Source organism: Abramis brama, assembly GCF_963993115.1.
Source record: "Abramis brama genome assembly, chromosome: 7".
Classification (NCBI taxonomy): Eukaryota; Metazoa; Chordata; class Actinopteri; order Cypriniformes; family Leuciscidae; genus Abramis; species Abramis brama.
In genome coordinates this window covers 21,549,710-21,572,147 of record NC_139969.1, presented here as the reverse complement: position 1 = coordinate 21,572,147, position 22,438 = coordinate 21,549,710, and the positions used below count along the sequence as shown (strand labels likewise).

Sequence of the window (22,438 nt, the reverse complement as noted above, 5' to 3'; positions counted from 1 at the left end):
AGGACTGCCCAAGAGGCCTCATACAGTCTCCTGGGAAACTAATGGTAAGTCCATTGCTGTTGGAGAGGGGGGAAATAGGGGGAGGAGCTGTTTTTATTTTTTTGCCCCTTGCTTCAGTTCTCTGGTAAGGCACATTTGGAGCAATGTGTGCTGAGATTTTGCAGGAGAGCTTTGCATTTATATTTAGTGCCCTGTTTCTTGTCAGATGACATTGGATTTAAGTTATTCAAAAAAAAAAAAAAACATCAGGGGAGCCTGGTAAACTTTACATTATGGGGACAAAATATCCAAAATCCTTGTCCTTGTGGAAAACAGCTTATAAATCATACTAAGTGATGCTCTTTGAAAATGTAAAAATGTAGAAAGTTGTCTGTGATGGGTAAGGTTAGGGTTAAGGGATAGAATACAGTTTGTATTGTATAAAAATCATTATGTCAATGGAAAGTCCCCATAAAACATGAAAACAAAGTGTGTGTGTGTGCGTGCGTGCGTGCGTGTGTGTGTGTGTTACAGTCCAAAATGTCTAAGTAACTGTCCAGAGATTGTAATAAGAAAAAAGTCACATTGTTGGGCTAAAATTCTTGAATTTTTTTTCCCCCATAAAAGTTAGTTATTATTATTATTTTTAAAAAGACTAAAACATTAGGCTATTAGTATTTAAATTTGAATGTTTTTTTCTGCCAAATTAAAGTCAGTGTGGTGTCATGGGACAAGAAAACCATAAAAGAGCCATTACTGTCATTACATTAAAACACATTATATATTTTGTCCATTTTACGAAAAGGAATGTTTTGTTCAGGTCAAATTGAGTAACTAAGCAAATTCCTTGACATTCATGAATCAAAATTAAATTATATATTTATAACAATAAATCTTGGACATGTTTGAAAACGTTATTGAATTTAACTATTAAGATTATAGCCAATAAATCAATTTGTTGTTCAGAAATGTATGAAACTAACAAAGGTTATTCATTATTCATGTATTTTGTATTATATTTTTGAAACAGTTCTCCTGTTTATCATCTCAAACATCCGTATTTGTCATTGATTCATATTCAATAAACAACCAAGCAGCACCTGAAATCTCACAAACACTTGCTATTTGTGTTTACTAATTTTATTTAGGTTACATAGCCTATATGTTCGTTGAATATATATTCACCTTAGCTATATTTTCATAAAATGGAGAAATGAGTATGTTCTGTCATATTTTAATTGTATATGTTCTATCTCCCTAATAAAGATAAAGAGTGGGTCTGGAATTGGGTAATGTTGAACAAAATGAACAAAAGTGCTTCAGAGAACAACAAATAATCCAAGACCAAAAACACTCATGGTCGCCCTATGATTCAAGGAAAATGCGAGATTCACTCAAGCGACAAGCGAGCGTGCGGCTGCGATGACGCGCTGACATGTTCTCACTGGAGGCGTAGTGCGCCATGTGCTGCTGCTGTCCGCTTGTGACGGGAAACATAGACACAAAGAAGCGCATGGTCCAAATACAGCCCCACCCCATACAAATAAACAAAGACCCTGAGCTTCACACCTGTCTAACGTGGGTCCACATAAGACATTTGCTTCGAGAAGAATACCTCAGTATCTAAAAGTAGCCTACCGATAACGTCCAGCATGATGGAGCAGTCGATGCACGTGCACAAAGAGAGGAGCGCGCGACTTAACCCTTGCGGTCGTGAACGGCGTCTTTATCTATTTTCTCGCACATTACGGGTTGATGACTGGAAATAAGCGGGGGTTCAGATGCTCTCCGTGTGTTTGTGTTAAAAAGTGGACCGCCTCCTCCCTCATTTCTGTCCCCTCCCTCAAAAAACCCCCCTTCCCAGTAGCCTTTTGTGTTCACGGTGCCCTACACAGTCACTGCATTCCTGTTTCGATTACTATCCGCTCATCCGAGAGCTCTGCATTTGAGATCTTCATGAGAAAGTGGCCCAATTCCGAGGAAATTCCTCACATCTACTTATGGGACTTTGCTACGTTGAGGAAATATAAGTGGAGTGTCCAGTCCCATTCATACTTTTATCCGATCACTTACCTTCAGCGGACGGGGGGGAAGTGAACACAAAGATATATTGTACAAGCGTGAAATGGATTAAGTCGCATTGAGGAAAGCTGGAGCACCACAGACGAACGAAGCGACGGCGAAGGGGTCGGAGGGAGTCGATGAATTTCCAACATCAACGAGAAAGAGGTGAGATATCAGTGTCTGTCAGTCGGATGGTGACCGAGCCTGTTCCTAGGAGCCCTTAAAAGCAGACATGCTGAAAGCTGACATGTAGAATCAAGATTTTGGGGCTGGTTCGTAGTATATTTCTTTTTCTGAAATGCACATTAATTATAAAAAAGTTCCCTAGCATTACGCTGGGTGTTTCTGTACGACATCCAGAATAATTCATGACACCATTTCAGGAGAGGAGAGAGGTGTATGTGAGATGGTAACTGACCACGAGGACATTTTGAAATGCCAAATCTGAAAGAAGAACAAAAAAACCTGTAAATGTTGCCTATAATTTACGTTAAATGGGGCTTTCACATAGCCTAAGATGTGCTAGGCTATTATAAGCTAAAAGACAATATAAGAATGTCCCGTGAAATCGCGTATGCTCTATTCAGCACAGATGTTCCTCATCTTCCTTTTTAATGTAACATCTCCGTTGTAGCCATGTGTTAGAGCATTGCTCAGTCAGAGCAGTTTCAGTACCGTGTAGTGGACAGCGCAGCTGGTACAGTAGATCAGTGATTCAAGGGTGGGAATTGTGGGGGGCGGGTGTGTTCCCCCAACCCCAACACACACACTCACACACAACCACAGGGGGGGTCCTAAAAAACGTATGTATTCTCTAAAAAATATTTTTATTAATAAGTGTACATTTAATAAGCATTTGTAAACGTTTCAGTAACCAAAAAGTCATATAAAAGTAAAAAAAAAAAAAAAGCTAAAACATAAAAGACTGCACTAAATAGACGCTCATGAACAGAAGTTGCTTATGCCAGAGTAAGCCATATGTCACAAGTTTGTCGCATGCTGTTCTAGGACATCGACAAAGCATAAAGGCCCGTTCTCGCCATGAACAATAACTGTAACAACAACGACAACTACATTTTTTATAATCGTTCTAGTTGACAATTTTGAGTCCACACCACAACTAACGACAAGGACACAGAGGAACGATATCGTTGGAATCACTTTAAGAACGATTATTTTTTTCCAGCTGATGAAGGAGAAAAATATTGACAGCCAATCAGAATCCATTGAGCACTTACAGCAGAAAGTAATGAAAAAAGTTTATATTTTGTAACACATTTCTGAAAATGCAAACCATAAACACAATATAAATAATTCAATAACAAAATAATAAAGTCATCCACATTTTATGGACTTGATGTTGTATGTTGTTACGGCAAACAAAAAGAAAAAAAGTATTAGCTATTTTAACCCTACTACTGATGAAAATGTTGGATTCCCAAGGCGAAACTGAGAAATTATTGAATTTGTTTTTTCAAAGCATGATTTTGCTTACATTAGGCTACACAACACACTACTGTAATTGAAGTCCCTTCATTCAACAACCCATTTTGGGTTTATCTTAGATCTTGGGCATGGGCCCTGTGCAGACTCTCTTTCAGGTTCTCTTCAAACATCTTTTTCCAGCGTCGAGTAAGGAACCACTCAAATGAGTTGAATAATCTCTCACTTTCTCTACTATTAGTATGTATTTATTCAGTACAAACTTCCCACCAGCTCAGACATATTGCTGAAGAGGCTCACAGACCGACTTGATTGCTGCTTTATTGCTAAGCTCTTTTTATTTGCTAGCCAATAGACTCCTTGACAGCACAGACTTGAGTCTGTTCATTCTCGGCCTTCTCCTTATCCCCCTCTCTCTTCAGAGACAAACAAAGTTGAGCAGGATAAATAGTCCCCTCTCCCCTGAAAAGAGCCTTCTTTGTTTGTGCAGTGTGAGGCGTGGAAGCCGATGTGGCCACCATGTGTCACCCAACTTTCATTAGCTGTCCGCCTGGAGAGAGATGTGGCTATTCAAGCTATTGCATGCTATGTCAATAGTGAATTCCACAAGGCAACTCCAATAAGGGAAGCCTAACTAAGTCACTAATCAGTTGTCTGGGTATATGCAGAACTGACCATTTATAGTGCTAATATTCACATCACTGTTTTAATATGATACTAGGCAGTAGTAAATCACGATATTGATTGGCTATGCAGTCTACCTCATCAAATACCACCACAATGCTGTAATATCATCCAAAACCATTAATGTTGCACTGCAGTATAATGTGTCATAAAGCTCTGTTTTTGAACCCCTTAAAAGCTGTACCTGTAATTTAATAAGATCTTGAACAGTTGATATTTTGCAGTATGGAACACAAAGCACTCTCCAAGCCAACTTTAGTCCAAGGATTTTATTACATGCATAAGGGGTTGATGAGCCTGATATCACACAAAAAATAAATCAGTTCTTCCTTCATGGAAAATTATTTGTATATATATTTAAATAAATAACCTTACTGATGCTTTAATAAATGTACAATCTCTAAATGTGTCTCACATTCGCATCATATTTGCATGCTTAGCAAGACAACTTACAAACATGCCCAGTGATCCATTTACCAGACTGATTTGAACACTTAATTATTCCAAGACCATTTTAGGTTGAGCCAATTAAAAGTTGCAGGCTATTTAATACCACAAGCATAGACACTTACTTGTCTTTTCAACAATATGTATCTAAATATCATGTGTTTGATCTTATTCTGTCTTGACTGTATTCACTTTTAGATTTTACTCGGCCAAACCCCAAAATGATGTCTCCAAAAGACAAGCCCAAGAAGAAGCCTCCCAAAGACAGCATGACATTACTGCCATGTTTCTATTTTGTGGAGGTATGCTTTCACTGTATTTCAGTTGTTGTGGCGAAGCTTTAACAATCTCTTCAAGCCTTCTTCATCCTGCCCTTAAACTGCCAGAAAAAAAAAGCATGACATGTCATGCACCACTGCCTTATCTTGGGAGGAGAGTCATCTAAATAGAATGCCATTTACATGTCGCTCTGAGTTACAATAATGATGTGATGAATCTTATGAGTTTGTAAAATGAAATGTGCATCTTAGCTGTGTAATTTGACATTTGTGAAGTTGACATATAATGAAAAATGTGAAGTTGATATAACACCATAGATGCTATTTATTTTACATATAGTGAGTCATAAGCTGGATAATGGAAAACTCAGCTTCTCACCGTGTTAAATGAAGGCGATGTCAAGTAGGCCCTACCTCTTTAACCAGGGTTAAGAGATTTTAACAGGATTTCAGCAAGGATTACTTAGGCTTAAACTGCTTTATTTCTTTTCAAGGAGATAATATTGATGTAAACATCTAAGAAAAATGATTGTGAAACATGAATAGAAAATGTTACTAGTTACCTAGACTTATTATTATTAGTATTATTATTATTATTGTCTTGATTTACTTGTTTGAATGTCATTACAGTGGATTAAAAAAAAAAGTTAAAAAAAATAAATCAAACCAAGTGGCATCTGCAAACAAATGATATCACAGCTTTTCTTAGAACTAACATCACTCTTTTGCTATTTTGTAATTCATTTAAATAACTTGTCTCAAGTTAAGTTTTCGTGGTTGTATAAAGTCAGTTGCTCTCAAGTTCACACAGGTGTCCTGGCTAGTAACCACATGTGCAGTTCATTGAATTAATATGAACTAGTGATGTTACATATGACACCGAAGCTTCGAAGCATGTATGTATTGAGAACGCATCTCTATTTTTAGTGAAGTTCCGTGCTGGATCGCATATTGTTTTGAGAAACATGTGATCAACGAAAAACAAAGCCTCACTTACTTTCCAGTCATGTGAATGCTTCACTTTGCATGTCAGAATGTTTGAACCCAGACCATGACTCTTAAAGGGTTTATGGAAGTTCAAGTCCATTTACTAAAAAAAATGTATAGCCCATAGCCATATTCATTATCATATATTCAAACAGTATAAAAATTGGCTGAAGCAGTGAACTTTATTAAATAAAACAAAAGAATCCAACACAAGGATAGTCCAAACTAGCAAAGGCAACGTACTGCATGAAACAACTGAGGGCATTATATACACAGAAAACTAATAAGCAACAGGTGTGTGTAATCAATGAAACAATGAATAACCATAGCAACAAACGTAAACCGAAAGGATAAACAAACTAATAGTCTTTGAAAACGAAACATAAAACATCACAGATTGTGGCACAGTCCAAAAGTGTTAAAATACTTTTGGCTTAAATTTGAAAAAATATCCCCTGGTTTCACAGGCAAGGCTTAAGCCTAGTCCCAGAATAAAATGCATGTTTGAGTTGTTTTAATTGAAAGCAACTTGCACTGTTTTGTCTCAAGATACTAGTACTCATACTAGTAATGTTTTTTTCTAAGGCACATTTATAAAAGCTATCTAAGGCCTGGTTTCACAGACAGGGTTTAGATTAAGCCATAGATTAGGCCTTTAGAGACAAAACAATGGCACTGGTTTATGTTGCTTTCAGTTAACACAGCTCAATCATGCATTTTAGTCTGAGCCTTGTCTGTGAAACCAGGGGTAAATGTCCTAATTGAACTAAGGCATAATCCTGGCTTAATCTAAGCCCTGTCTTTGAAACCAGGCCAATATGTTTTTTGTTTTTACAATATGCAAAACGCTTACACTATTTGTTTGTTTTTTCAAATAAATACCTTGTTTTGATATTTTGTTATTTAAAGCCAAGAAATTCATACATTTTTAAGCTTGGCTTAAGTGTTCAAATGTTTCAGGGGGCCACTGTATGCCTAATATTGTTCGCATGAATAATTCATGAATGTGTCCATGTAGTAAATGTTGACTGATTCCTCCCTCCATAATCCTCTCCTGTGCCACCTTTCCCATAACCCACCTATTCTTTCTCTCTCGCTCTCTCAGCTGCCAATAGTGGCATCCTCCATGATCTCTCTTTACTTCTTGGAGCTGACAGACGTATTGCAGCCAGCCAAAGTTGGGTTCCGTTGCCATGACCGCACACTGAGCATGCCCTATGTGGAAACGGGAGACGAGCTCATCCCTCTGCTCATGCTGCTCAGCCTGGCCTTTGCTGGCCCTGCAGCGTCTGTGAGTGTTCACACTCTATTCATAAACAGCCTAACCTATTTATCCCAGTGTAGCTTCTGTGAAAATTATACAAAATCCTGTTACTCTATTCATTGATGCAATGTGGACAGTAACAGTGAATTGCATGGTCAAGGACTGAGTTTTAGCATCTTGTGTAAAGCATAATTAAATACTTGACAGATTGGATTTCTTATGGTGCTTCAGGCAGCTCTCAATATTCTGTGCATTTTTGGCTTAGATCATGCTGGGTGAAGCCTTGATGTACTGCATGCAGTCAAAACTGAAGATTCGCTCTGGTTCAGAAGGGAGTATCAATGCAGGAGGCTGCAACTTCAACTCCTTCTTACGCAGAACTGTGCGCTTTGTGGGTATGTTAAGAGAGACCTCAAGTCTTGGCAAACTACAATTAAACAATGTGTAGTTATGAAAAATGTTAATTGCAGCATATTAAATATGAAACAAATGCAATGATTATGTTTTTCTGTAGGGAGAACTATGCATTATTCAATAGTCAATATACTGGACATGTATAGACTTAAATACAACATATCTGAATAAGAATATTTAAATATAAATAATAGAATAAAAATAATGATTTAAAAGTTTGGGGTCTGTAATATTTTTCATGTTTGTAAAGAGGTCACTTTATACCAATTTTTTACACAAAACCTGCATTTATTTGATCAAAAATACAGTAAAAAACAGTTATATTGTGAAATATTTGTACAATTTTAAATTCTATTTTAATATATTTTAAATAATTTATGGCAAAGCTGAATTTTCAGCGTCATTACTCTAGTCTTCAGTGTCACATGATCCTTCAGAAATCAATCTAATATGCTGATTTGGTTGTTTTGCCTAATATTTTTGTGGAAACTGTATTATATATTTTTTCAGGAGTCTATGACGAATAGATAGTTCAAATGAACAGCATGTATTTCTCAAGTTCACATGTACCTGAAATCATATATAGTTAATTATGCTTATTTGGCGTGCTGTCCGGGGGAGGGCTCCGAGCTCGGAATTTGGCCTAAACTCCCCCCTCTTTGACTAGGAAAGGAACCAGCCAAGAATTTTTTTTGTTGTTGTGGGTAGTGTGTGTGTGTGTGTCTGTCTTTTTATTTAAAGGAATTAAATAATTAAAGGATTCAAAGGGCTTTAAGGGGATTAAGAAGTTCCAGGTCTATTGTAGTTATGAAGTTGGCTAATCAATTTAAGTGATTTAAAATATGCACATATTCACTCTTATTCGTATGTCTAAAATGTAAAAAACGTAAAACGCTTCTTGTCTCATCACATTCAGTAATGAATTAGCCTACATAAATCATTTAAATAATAGCATATTTTCAATTCGAAATGGTGAGATTTCATTAAAAAAAGTTGACTAGTTTGCATCACTGGATATTACTGTCGGTCGCTGAACATTTCTATTGTAAAACAGCTGTCAGATATTAAATGTTTAGCTACGTACTTCTCCCTACACACTCTTTCACTGCTAAAACTAAAGCATCGCGTAGGAATTCACACTCATCTTCTCTGAACAGTAAGGCTCGCCTACGTTGATTTGATTGGCCATCTCAATCATTCTTACAGTGACGAGAACTAAAAATGAGACAGACCACCCTAAAAGTGTAACTTTTAAAACTTTTTGTCATCCGAACATCAAACAGAGCTGTGCGTAGGCTAATGGAGTGCAGCAGAGCAGCATCAATAATTTCAAAAACTAGGACAATTTGGCCATTTCTAATTATTGGGGAGGACTTGTCCCCCTTAATGTCTATGGTGGTTATGGCCCTGTTTTGTAATGTGTTCATTTTGTTTTATTCTTGCAAGAAAAAGAAAATCTTCCATTTCTATTGCACATTTTTAATAGTAACATTTTATAATGAGAAATGTACAAAGATATTTCAGGTATTTCTCAGTCCCTCTCATATGCATTTCTGATTTTATATCTAAGCTGACCTACAAATCATATCATAAATGACCAATCAATATGTTATATGGTTGTAGGAACATCTTGAAGTTTACCTGACAACTTGTCATAAAACAAAAAAATCTAAAACAAATTTGTTGAGTATACTCAACATTTTGAATAAGGAGATTAAGGGTACAGTTAAAATGAAATAATACCCATTTGAATGGTACTTTACACACAAAACAGCTTTAAATGAGAACTTGAGGAGAACAATTTGATGGTCCACTAGGTCTCTTATTCTTAGTTTTAATACTTGGGACTTGGGACCTCCTCTGACTTCTGACATTCATTATTCATACACCCGACTTCCTTCAGACATTTTTACAGGTTTGTCTATTTTGGTAGAAGCATATGGTCGAGTGTTGGCCATGTAAGACTCACACAGACAAACAAAAACAAGCCTTGCTCTGTTCAGACGGTTCCACACTGACAGTTTCTCGTCCCCTCACAGGTGTTCATGTGTTTGGGCTGTGCGCCACTGCATTGGTGACTGACGTTATCCAGCTAGCCACAGGCTATCATACTCCCTTCTTCCTAACTGTGTGCAAACCCAACTACACACTGCCGGGCGTGGCCTGTGATAAAAACCCCTACATAACCCAGGACATCTGCTCAGGCCGGGACCAGTATGCCATCCTGTCAGCAAGGTGAATACACATAAACAACACCATGCTTTCTCACATATGTCTGGGTAAATTCATGTTGTTGCTGCATGTAGGCTATTACATGATTTGCATATTTGCATATAACTGCTAAAAAAACTCATTGCATATAAATAAACAGCACTATCCATATGCACAATTCGTCCCCCTAATGTTCCGTATCCAATATGTGAGCCAAACAAGATGAAAAATAGATATTCTTTATGTTTATTTCAATTTTTTAGTTTCTATCCCATTGCAATGTTTTCCAACAAGGATTACGAATGGATTTGTCCTCAGATCCTTGTCAGGCGGCACATAGAACAAGGAAGCTATGGAACAGAAATGACATTGTGTTTTGCTCACTGAAGTGTGGTACATTCCTTCTGCATCTCTTTCTTGTCTCATTTACATTTCTTCCTCACATGCTAAAACTCTTGGCTGTGCTCTTTTTTTGATTATTCATGTGATGCGTTACTGAATTAATATTTTCCTCTTTTTTTCTATCTGTCTAATCAGGAAAACTTTCCCCTCCCAGCACGCCACTCTGTCTGGGTTTGCAGCTGTCTACATCTCCGTAAGCATTTCTCTGTACTTCTCTCAAGGCACTTTGTTTTAAAAATTATCTGATGCGAAATACTTGTTATTTGGCTTGCTGTCCGGGGGAGGGCTCCGAGCTCGGAATTTGGCCCAAACTCCCCCCTCCTTGACTGGGAAAGGAACCAGCCAAGAATTTTTTTTTTTGTTGTGGGTTATGTGTGTGTGGGGGGGTGTTATTGTTTTATTGGTCTTTTTATTTAAAGGAATTAAATAATTAAAGGATTCAAAGGGATTTAAGGGGATTAAGAAGTTCCAGGTCTATTGTAGTTATGAAGTTGTCTAATCAATTTAAATGATTTAAAATATGCACATATTCACTCCAATTCGTATGTCTAAAATGTAAAAACGCAAAACGCTTCTTGTCTCAGCACATTCAAAAATGAATTAGCCTACATAAATCATTTAAATAATAGCATATTTTCAATTCGAAATGGTGAGATTTCATTAAAAAAAGTGATCATGCCACTGTGATTATTGAGCAATCACTGTTATTAGAAGGATCCGGCATCAGCATTAAGCACCGTAGAACCGTGTCAATTGCTGAGTGACCTCTACTGATGGAGTGTAGAGTATATAGGCCACAGTCAGCTTGGTGTCTCCCAGCTGTAGAGCTAGAGATGCTCATTAGTCTTCTTTTGTTAGCTATGCCTCGTTGAACTCAATGTGGGATTCCAACTGTTAATGAAGTCATTCTCTCTGGACTATGAAGAGAAACATTCAAGCTGCTGTAACTACATTTGGAGTATTTTAGTTCATTCTAATTGGAAATTAGTGTTATCCTGTAGAATCTAATTGGCTGACCGTACTTTAAAAGCATGAAAACTGGTTGTTGTAAAAAAATAAATAAACTGAGCCCTTTGACTCAAGTAAAGTGGACTAGCAATTGCATGTCTTTTCCCATGGAAGTACAAGTGTCTTCTTAAATAGCAAACTTAAGTAGCTGCAAGTTGATTTAACTTGTAAGTTCTATGATTAAAGTATCACTATTTTTACTTAATTATATTGAATTAGCTCTAAATTATATTAAAAAAAAATAATATTATAACATTTACTTTAGGGTTTACAATGTAGCGTTAACTTGGAAGAATAGCGAAAAATCAAACTTTAGGTTAAAAAAAGTGTTAATTTGAGAAAGCTGTTTGGGGTCATTTCATATTTTTGGGGTTTTACTAGAGCAGTTGTTATTGTTGTAACACTCGTGTTTCTCTACTCAGATGTACTTCAATGCCGCCATCTCAGACAGCACCAAGCTATTGAAGCCTGTGTTGGTGTTTGCATTTGCCATAGCAGCAGCGCTGGCAAGTCTGACCCAAATCACCCAGTATCGAAGCCACCCGATTGACGTCTACGTGGGTTTTGTGATTGGGGCTGGCATCGCTGTTTATCTAGTGAGTCTTTAATTGTTTTGTAGTTTGCTTCTCTGAACAATTTTTGCTTTGACAGCTTCAATTTTAGGTTAGCAGAGGATATCAAGACTTATTTATCTTCCTTCTTTCACTCTTTTCTAATCTTTTGACTGCAAGCTCTATATTTAGGATTTCTATTCTATTAGAGGAAGACAAATCCTTCAGGATTCATCAGGGACAATTTCACAGCTCCTTTTCACTGTCATCTCTTTGCTCCGTCTCTTTCCTCTGATATGTCTTTGTGTTATAATCTCCATAACCAGTCAAGTGGGTTGAAACAATTTCATAAAGTATAATTTACATTAGAATAGATAATAGGTAAAAGAAAAAAATCAACAGCCAAAAAATGAAAAATAAAATGCAACTTTAAAAGTCTTTAAGCTCTGTATAACGGATGAACAGTAAGTGTTTTGCTTTTACACTACATGACCAAAAGTATGTGGTTTTCTAACTAATGGGTTTGGCTATTTCAGCTACACCCTTTACAAGCATAAAATCATAATACAGCCATACAATCTACTCAGACAAACATTTATAATAGAATGGGGTGCAAAGAAACTGAAAACACACTCCTGGGCAAAAAGAAAAAAGGTCCAAAATGGCTAAACACTAAACTTTTAATTGTCTTAACCACCAATTATTGGTCAGGAAATTAGCTAAATTTAAGCAAATGCACTATTAAAAAGCCATTGCTGTCTCAGAAAACCAAGGACAGAATGAGTTTTTGGCAGAATATGGGAATTTGTGTGTGGAGTGATGAATCACAATGAAGCAATAGTTGCCTGGTGATGCTCCAGAGCGATGCCTTCTAAAATCTGGTGAGAAATATAATAATAAATGCATCTCTACCACAGTGAAGCTTGGAGTAAGAGCTGTTATTGTGTGAGGAGCCTTTTTAGCTGCTGGTATTGGTGAGCTACTTCAGTGTGAAAAGTCATTTAATACTTTGGAGTACAGGAGAATATTGCAGAATTACTTGCTTCCCAGAGGAATTTGGTATTTTCCAAAAAGACAGTGCTCCTGAAAATTGGAAAATCATGCCTGACACCTAGGCCTACATGAACAATGTACAGTTGGTTGTGTGACTGCAAGTCATTCTCTTCAAATGCTATTGAAGTTAGAAACGTGTGTACCAATGTCGTATGTAACTTTAGAGACGGTCCCTAAATGTCCGAATATCGAATATCCAGTGTCAAGCCAACTTTATGCCAGTATTTCACTGGGAATCGCTTAGCGTGAAACTTTGTGCGTTACATTCATATTCTGAGTCCACTTGCCTGTTCCTATATCTAGTATAGCCTACATCCCCAATAAGGTGTGAGTTTGGTCTGTTTTATTACTGTAGTAGTCCATTAAGCGTTAAGTGTCCTGACTGCAGGGGAATCCTGGAGAATGATGTATTGATGGAATCCCGCAGCATTGCTCTGCAATATAAAGTTAAGAAAGCTAAACAACCGAGAGACTTAAAGAACTGTGCAGACTTAAATGTAAACACAGCTTTTGTCTTTATCAGCTTTTCCATACTGGCCCTGATAATCATCACAAATACTGACCGCTTGCTCCATTTTAAATCCGTTTTTATGAATGAATGAGTCTCTCCCCCGTTGCTCTATAGTTTTCTTCGTCAACGCTCGCTTACACCCCCTGGCCTGCTGGTGAGGTCGACTAACAGCTATGGAGATTATCAATCGGCAATCTACTGATATTCCTGACATTCCCGGATGTCAAATGTTGAATTTTCTGTCGAATCTGAACCACTGAATTTGTGGAAGCGAATTTGTAAAGCGAAATAAAATTTCTATTTTTAAACAGAATGAATATTTTGGAAGTGAAATCTGTAAGTTGAACGGATTATTGAATTTTTAATAATGAAAACGTGTGTGAAATGTTTTGAATTGAAATATCCACAGCTAAAATATACAACCATATTGAATTTCAGCCCATAAAAATGCAAGTCCTAAAAATACAATGCATTAAAATGCAAGCAGGGTTAATGCAATGCATATTTTTTTCAAGTAGTGCAATTCAACTAACTTTTTTTGTTTCAAAAACATTTGTCATTATTTTACTTCCATACTCCTGCCAAAATTGCAAAGACAACAACCAAGAAATGGCTTGAGAACAAGTCCATCAGGCTCATGTTTTCGCCTGGTCAGAGTCCAGATTTGAACCCTATAATGAATGTTTGGTCTCACATTAAACTCAAACAAACTGGGAGACAGATAGCACATTAAATTTAAAGGTGCCCTAGAATGTGAAATTGAATTTATCTTGGCATAGTCAAATAACAAGAGTTCAGTACATGGACATGACATACAGTGAGTCTCAAACACCATAGTTTTCTCTTTCTTATTTAAATCTCGTTTTTGAAAAACACCCCTGAAAAACAGGCGAATCTCCACATAACACCAACTGTGACGCAACAGTTGGGATCATTAATATGTACGCCTCTAAAAATTTGCATATGCCAGCCCATGCTCAGTGCCAGGCGGAACTGCGCAGCCGAATCATCAGAAGTTCTGCAGGTGAAGAAACAAGCGAGGATCATAGGGAAAATGGCAGATCTATCTATAATCTATCTATAATCGGATACCGCTACAGTTTAATTCGAAGAAAGTTGCTCTGCCCATTTCACCACGGACTGTTTTTCTAACCTGGAACAATATCAAGCAGCCAGGCTTCTCTCGGCGTCTCAAACGGACGAAGGGGGCAATTTCAACTAACGTTATATTCCCGCAAGCGGTAAGAAGTGATTTTATTAACGATAATTTACACTGTGTTATCTAGATCCAGCGCGATATTTTTTTTTTTCCTCGAGAGACATCGTGGCTTGCAAACGAGCGAACGAAGCATGGCAGTTGCTCAGTTTGGATGTAACTACAAATGAACACAAAAATATTTTTTTAGCTCCTTCATCCGAGCCTCTGGAGAACCAGTGGGTTATGTGAATTTCTGATGTGTAATTGTTCAAGTTCAGACAGATAATCTTTCTCTCAAAGTCGTTCAACACTGTTTATGCATCAGTAAATCGCATTGCAGTGATAAGATCTTCATTCACGCGATCAACAGGCTGTCATCTGCTCAATGCTGGAATAGATCTAAATACTTAAAAAACTTCTCATGATTCGTTAATCCCGATAGCTGTAATAGTAAAAACGTATAATAGCTGTAATAGTAAAAGTTTTCCAGATAGGTCCACATGTAATGCCAGATATTTCATATGCAAGCATGTCAGCCAATCACAGCAGTGGGCAACAACACTGAAGTCTCACAGCAGACACGCCCCTTCAAACAGAGTGTTCAAACCAGGTGATGAAATCAGGCTAGGAAATATGCCTTTTATTTCTAAATTATAACAAATTTTGATCTAAAAAACATACTAACATTATAAGGGCACCCCAGGAAACATAATAAAATAATAAAATAATCCATTCTACGGCACCTTAACTAAAAGTAAAATAAAAGTTTAAATAAACTAAGACTAAAAATCTCTGAAAAAACTCAAACCAAACTAGTTACAATGAAACTGAAATAAAAATAAAAACTGAATTAAAATTCTAAACCATGGACTACCCTGCTATATAAAGGCAAAATATAACTGCACACTTCAGCATTTTATTTTTCCAGGCGTTTCAGTAACAGGCCTTTGTCAGTCCTGCTTTAACACACCTTCCTATTTTCAAGTAATCCTGAACACCCTGATTAAGTAAACTCTGCATAAACTTTTTAGAGGAAAACTTCCCACAATAAAAGCTGTAATAGCAGCAAGAACCAACTCCCTATTAATGCCCAATGTTCCGAAATTAAATATTAAATAAGCACATATAGTGTTTAGTTGTCCACATACTTTTGGTGTATGTGCAATCTAATTAATTTGTCTTCATGTTGTAAAAATGTCTGATTGATCAGTGGACTCTCATTAACCTTACAATAACAAGTGTTTCTCATATTCCAGGCACTATATGCGGTTGGAAACTTTAGGTCACCTGAAGAGGCCTCCCCCAGGCCATTGAAGCAACCCCATCCTCCACAAAAAGATCCTCTAAGAGAACTGACACAGCGTGGCCATGACTCTGTGTATCAAAAGGCCCATGCTTCTGAGAGCAACGATGAGCTATCAGCCCCGCCTCATGTTGCTGGCCTGAACCGTAAGGTGCGTCGAGAGAAAGCCTCAATGGGCAGCCTGAAGAGAGCTAGTGCAGATGTCGAGCTTTTGGCTCCTCGCAGCCCGATGGGGAAGGAGACCATGGTGACCTTCAGTAACACACTGCCCCGTGCTAACACCAACGCTATGGAGGAGCCTGCTCAGCGTCACATGACCTTCCACGTGCCGATGGACTCTCAGCGTTCTAAACAGCTGGTGTCCGAATGGAAGCAGAAATCAATGGAGATGCGCAGTCTCAGCCTTAGGGATGAGGAGGAGGAGGGAGCAACTGCGGAGGGAGTTGATGGAGTTGAGGAGGAAGCTTCAGATGAGCTGGGCATGCCGTCCTCCCTTTATCCTACTGTGCAAGCCAACAGGGGAGCAACGACAGCAGCAGGTGGTGCCAGGGTGATGATACCTCAAAGGCCCGGTGCGCCGCAGTTGGTTCATATCCCAGAAGAAGCCACCAGACCACCACCAGTGTCACCTAAAAGCGTCACCACAAGGGCTAAATGGCTGTCCATGACAGAGAAAGGAGGTCCAGTACCAGCTGCCACACCAGAACCCCCACGGCTGCCCAACCAGCCAAGGGTTATGCAGGTCATTGCCATGTCTAAGCAACACGGTCCAGTTACCATCACCACACCAAAGTCCTCTGAGACCGCCTCGTCCTGTGCTACCTCCAGCACTGGTTCAGAGTCTCCGTACTACCGCATCCCATCGGAGCCAGACAGAAGCAGCATTGTCACGGTAGACGCTCATGCTCCTCATCACCCAGTGGTCCGTCTGTCTTCAGGCAACGGGAACACCTGGGACTGGAGAAGCACCTCCAATGGTAGCACAGAGGTCCATGAGACTAGTCGGACACTGCCCAGGCAGGAATGTGTGCGTGATTATCGTCCCATGAAAACAGACTCCCTCTGTTCCTCTACCAGCGAGCCTGACCCAGGGATCCTGCCTCCGCCACCTCATCCTGACCTGCTCTTGGACAGCAGCCTCAGCCGAGATTCCTCACTTCACCGTAACTCCTCAATCTCAGCTAAAGACTGGGAGCCCGGACAGCCTCACCCAGAACCGGACCACTTCTTTAAGAACTTGCAAACAAACAGACAATTTAAAGACTGAGGAGTTTTTTTTTTTTTTTTTTTTTTGGAGGACTCCAATGTGAATAATTGTGTTTTCAGTGGATGGTTAGAGAATACAGCCTTCTTGGTAATCTCACATTGAGCATCTGGGGTGGATTAGTGCAGTGGAGCACCAAGAGGATCACACAGACTTGAGGAGGCTGTTCAGTGTACATGCACAAACTGTGAGGCCCCACAAACCTCAGAAAAATAAAATACAAAATCAAGTTGTAATTAAAACATGTTTATGCTCTTTTACATCTTTACAATTTTACACTACAGTGCAGAAAATGTTTCCTCTTTCAAGATCAAGCTAAGTTCACATATGCCAAGACCAAACAACCAACCATATTTACATTTTTATTTGAGGTTTCATTCATACACAATGATTTACATTGTATTGTACAAGAGGAAATCATGTTACAGTTATCTAATGACTCACCGGGGACAGATTTATTGTGGGAATAATGGCTTTGCTGTGTATGGAATCAGTTTTAAGTAGGCCTAGTCACTTTCTCCTTTTTATACTAAAATATGAAGTACTGTTCCTTGTTTGTGCGTGTTGCATGTGTGTTTATTTATGTGTCTTCTAGACTTTGGATGGACTGTTACATATCAGCAGGGATGGCCTCTTTCATTTTGCTGCCCACTGTTAAGGTTTTTGTAACAAACTTTGAAAAATAAAGTTGTAATAATACTATGTGCTTTTAGTCAATTTTTAGATAATTGTTTTGTGTCAAAATCAACTGTATGAAAAACAAGTGATTGTGTTTATTGCTTTTTTCCTAAACTTTCCTAAATTTATATTCAGACAGTTTTGATGGATTATAATTTCACAGTAATAAATAATTTATTTTTATAATTGTTTCAGAACATCAACATCCCGTGCATGTATGCCTTCCGCTAACAATATAATCTGCATTGGTATATTTTATATAATAGTTAAACAATGTTCAATCATTTATTTTTTAGGGAAAAACATACCGTAATTAACGTGTGTGAGTACATAAGTACATTAAAAAAAATCAGCAAATATTTCTTAAAAAATTAGGTCTGGGAATTAAAACCCATTTTATGGGGAATTTTCAGAGACATCATGATTTGTATACTGTACAAACTGTATATTCTATCCCCTAAACCCAACCCTATACCTCTAAACAGCCCTCTAAACTTTCCTAATTTTTTACATGTTCAAAAAAAAAAAGTAAAAAAAAAAACTGCTATCTTTAATGAGTTCACCAAAGAGATGACTAGACATAATAAACACGACTGTATTATTTAACAGATAATGATTAGAGCCTTTGAAGACACAAAAATCTTCAAAGAGGCCTCTATCTAAAGAAAGGACTGTCATTATTAAAACAGCTGGAGAGAATATCGCGTGACATGTCTGTTTTAAAGACAGTGATCAAATCATATACTCATTTCAGAATAGTACATTAAACATTCAGTGCCAAGTCAGACTGTGACTCAATATTGCAGCTATACAAGAAGAGTGAATGTTCCCTTAGTGGGTCATAAAAAGAGCTGCAGCCAAGGCTGGCATGACTGTTACAACAGCACAGACTTGACCTCCTTGTGGTGATTCAACACAAGAAGAAAAAGGCAGGGATTGAGCTTTTGACAGCAATGGGGAAAGATATTTTTCTTTTTTGTTCTTTTGGAGATGTATGCAAGGATGGAAGATTAGCAGTAAGATGACTTTAAAACTGTTATGTTTTCCAATATCATGTGATTGAGGAGACATAATCCTAAGCAAGTCAAGACCACACTTGTTCTATCAATCAAGACCACAACTGTCATGCAGGACACAATGTTTTTTGGGTTTTTGACTAGAGATCTATGGTATTGTAGAATTAAGGAATTTAGACCAAGTAGACCAAATCAATGAGATGGAATTATTCATGTTACAATTAATGTCAGACTACAAGTTCTCTATGTGGCTTTGAATGGTTGGTACACTAATATGAGTACAGTATATGATTAAGTGTAGATGGTGAAGAAGTGTATTCAGCAGCTAATTTAAGTAAAATATGAATACTTTTTGATGGTTGTGATGGTTATTAAACGGGCATTGTTTCAGGTTAAGACAACAGTTGTCTGCTCACATGGTTGGACATTTTACTTCATGCCACAAAGTACCTCAAAGACACCTCCTGGAAGAAGCATCTCTGTGACCTACAAGAAGTTCTTGCAGGATGTGGATTAACCATTTATCAAAGGAAATGAAGCACAAGAGAAGGTGAAAAACCTGGACTTATTAATCGACAGATTAATCCACAAATGGAGAAGCTGGCACAAATTACATGAGCACAGATGGAAGGGTAACAAGTTGTACTGTCCCTCATTTTGCTTCAATAACAAAAGGTATTAATGTTCACTATACTAGTGAATGTGTGAAAGCATTTGAGTAGCTTAGCTTTAGCTTCTCAAATGTTTCCTCACATTTATATATCCTCTAATCAGTTTCCTATTTATCAAGAGTGCATTGTGTGAATACTTCATACGAGAAGGTAATGAGAAACCTCACACTGCTTTCACTTGTACTAGCTCTTCAGAACAAATGAATAAAATTGTATTTGAGTGACAAGTATACAACACAAAAACTGAAATTACAGTGATGTGGAAAATGCAACTTGACTTGGCCTGCTCTCATTTACCTGTGTGCCTTGCATCTCACAGTCACAATACACAGTGTAGGCGATCTGAATGGTGATTTTTGAGCATGAGTGAAATGATTTGAATTTGCTTGCAGATGCATGAAGATTTTAAATAGCTACGTCGCTGTGAGCATGTCCTGCAGGCTGACGCTCTGACACAGTTACACTGTTCTTACAACAGATAATTGGGAAGACTGTATGCTTGCTTGTTTATGTGTTCATGTTGTGCATTCACAGGCAGATAGAAAGAGAGGTAAAGTCAGCATGAATTGTTTGTTAATTGCCTAAACATCACTTGCATTACTGCTACTGCTCAGAGACTCACCTGCAGTGCTTCTTTCATTTCAATCAATCAGTTTGTAAAGAGTGAGGTATGTGGCCTCTACAGACACATCTCATTGAACAGGCCAGCAGGGGTTTCTATAAAATCTATAAAATCACGCATGGCTTTTTGTTTATTCAAAATGTCATTAAGTGAGTCATATAAAGCTGTCTGTAAGAGGAAACTAAGTTTTATGCTGAAAAGATTTGCTTGTCAAAGTAAATTTGCCCACATCAAAATATATCATTTCACATAATTTTTTTCCCGCATTTCATGTGTGGGGCTCTAGAAACCCTACATTTCAAATGGAACGAGTAGATTTTCCATAATTCCATGGCAGTGTTTTTGATGTTTTTTTTCTTCAGTTTATAAGAAAAGAAAATTACAAAATATATTTTTTTCTCCAGTTTTTACTTTTTCATTCTTCAAGAAAATGGCTTATCTTACCACAATTTTCCCAATGCTTTGGATTGTTAAATAATAATAAATAGATTATTCACACATAATCCTAAAATAGGTAGTAAATAAATAAATGCCTCTTACACCTCTTCTTGTAGCATGAATTGAAAAAATAATAAAAAGTATTAACCAAAAAATGTGCTTCATGCAGTAAAATCTAAATTAATTGATTTTATTCAAGTCAAAAATAGGGTTATATCAGGGAGAAAAGCCCTTTTTTTATTTTTTATTTATTTTTTTCGTTTTTTGTAAAGTGGAGCTTCTTATACTATTGCATAGTCCTAAAATCTGCTGTTGAGTCTCCACTGAATGATTCCTACACCCTCTCCTAGCTCAAAACCCAGGTGATTTGTGTGGCACAGATGCTATGAACATAAATAGCAGGAAGCTGGTGAAAAAAAAAGGTCCTATACACAGGCCAACAGTTTGTGCACTGCATGACACACCACTCATTTTCACAGAGATAACAGTAGCAAAGGATCTCAAATTTCATGTATTATCTATAGTCCAGTCTGAGTTACAGAAAAGAGAGAAGTGAAAGCCTCCAGACTACATGACACCACAACTTCTTGAATTACATTAATCTCTTTCTGCAGGCCTTTCTGTTTTTATGCTTCACAAAACAGCAGCTTCACTCTAAATTCCCATAACAGTAATACATCAATTATCAACCAAAACCATCATTCAATGCCCCTGAACATGGCCTTCAGCAGAAAACAAATCTCTCACATCTTAAAAAACCTTGAGCATTAGATTTAACTCAATTTATTCAATAATAAGTATGAGCGCGATACAGCGCTTGTTTGATCTTTACGTGTAATAGCCCTATGGCAAACCCCTGCTTCTGCAGTACTAACAGGCTTGAGATTGAGTCTCCAGTTCCTTTTTCTTTTACCTCTACCCCTCCTCTCTTAGAACTGAGACTAAACGAATTGGCCTTGTACAGTGGAGCTTGAGCGTTGACCTTCAAATGTCAGAAACAGACTAGTTCATAGGCCTATTGAAGTTATAAGAGGGATATCTTTATTTCCTCGCATTTATGCTGGTTCATAAACACAAATATGCATGCAGAACTAGTCAAATGTGGGTTGCAACAGCTACGCTAAGCCTTTATGAGTCATATTGTCCCAGAAGAACACCATTCATTCACATTTAGTTATATCTTCCAATGCTAATTAATACCATTTCATAAGCAGAGGCCAATGAAATGGTGTGCATTAAAAAAAAAAAAATGGTTTGGTCTACAAGTGCAGACTAAAGAAAATACAACTCTGTCCTCAAAGGTAATTCATGTTATTTTTAGAGGATGCAACACATTGGAATCTCCCTGATGCAAGTCAAAGAAATTGTTCTACCTTTGTCATAAAAGATGGATTACATTTATGCTAATGCTATTGTTATTGCATCTAATTTCATCACTGTGAACTCCCAGTTGAAGATGTTTTCAACACCTTGCATTTTGTTCTCACTGCAGATTACAACATTTATTCACTCAGGAATTATCTTATGATTCAAACGTATAGGCCATTTGTGAATGATGCACTCTTGGGTTTGGGTTGAAAAACATGGATTTCATGAATGGAGCCTTTACGCCCCCTACAGGAGATTAAGTTATTAGGGTATACAAATATCTATGATTCAAGATAGTATTGAGGGATATAAAGAGAGGGAGTGATATTTCGCTGTTTTACTTGAATTTATAACCAATAAGAAATCAGAGGACACGATATACTATATTTAAATATACAATATTTAAATGTTGGACTATACAACATTTGAATATTCTTCAGCGATTGTGTATTATCGTAAACACAAACTTAACAGGCATAATAAGTAGAAGAATTTGTAAAGAGCAGATAGGCTACACTAAATTGGTTGTTGACTCAAATCAAACCTCACAAAGCAAATATGGAAAACTATTACAACAATTCCAA

General features: G+C 37.5%; 1 protein-coding gene across 1 annotated transcript; it reads left to right on the top strand.

Annotated features, from left to right (window-relative positions):
- The first annotated feature begins 1,835 nt into the window (after nucleotides 1-1,835).
- Nucleotides 1,836-17,760, top strand: plppr3a (phospholipid phosphatase related 3a). The gene is made up of 8 exons (XM_084118888.1): nucleotides 1,836-2,208; nucleotides 4,816-4,919; nucleotides 6,988-7,173; nucleotides 7,412-7,541; nucleotides 9,600-9,795; nucleotides 10,309-10,366; nucleotides 11,604-11,777; nucleotides 15,751-17,760. Exons 1-8 carry the CDS (start codon nucleotides 2,181-2,183, stop codon nucleotides 17,062-17,064), a joined length of 2,190 nt encoding a protein of 729 aa, XP_083975014.1. The 5' UTR covers nucleotides 1,836-2,180; the 3' UTR covers nucleotides 17,065-17,760.
- The last annotated feature ends 4,678 nt before the right edge of the window (nucleotides 17,761-22,438 follow it).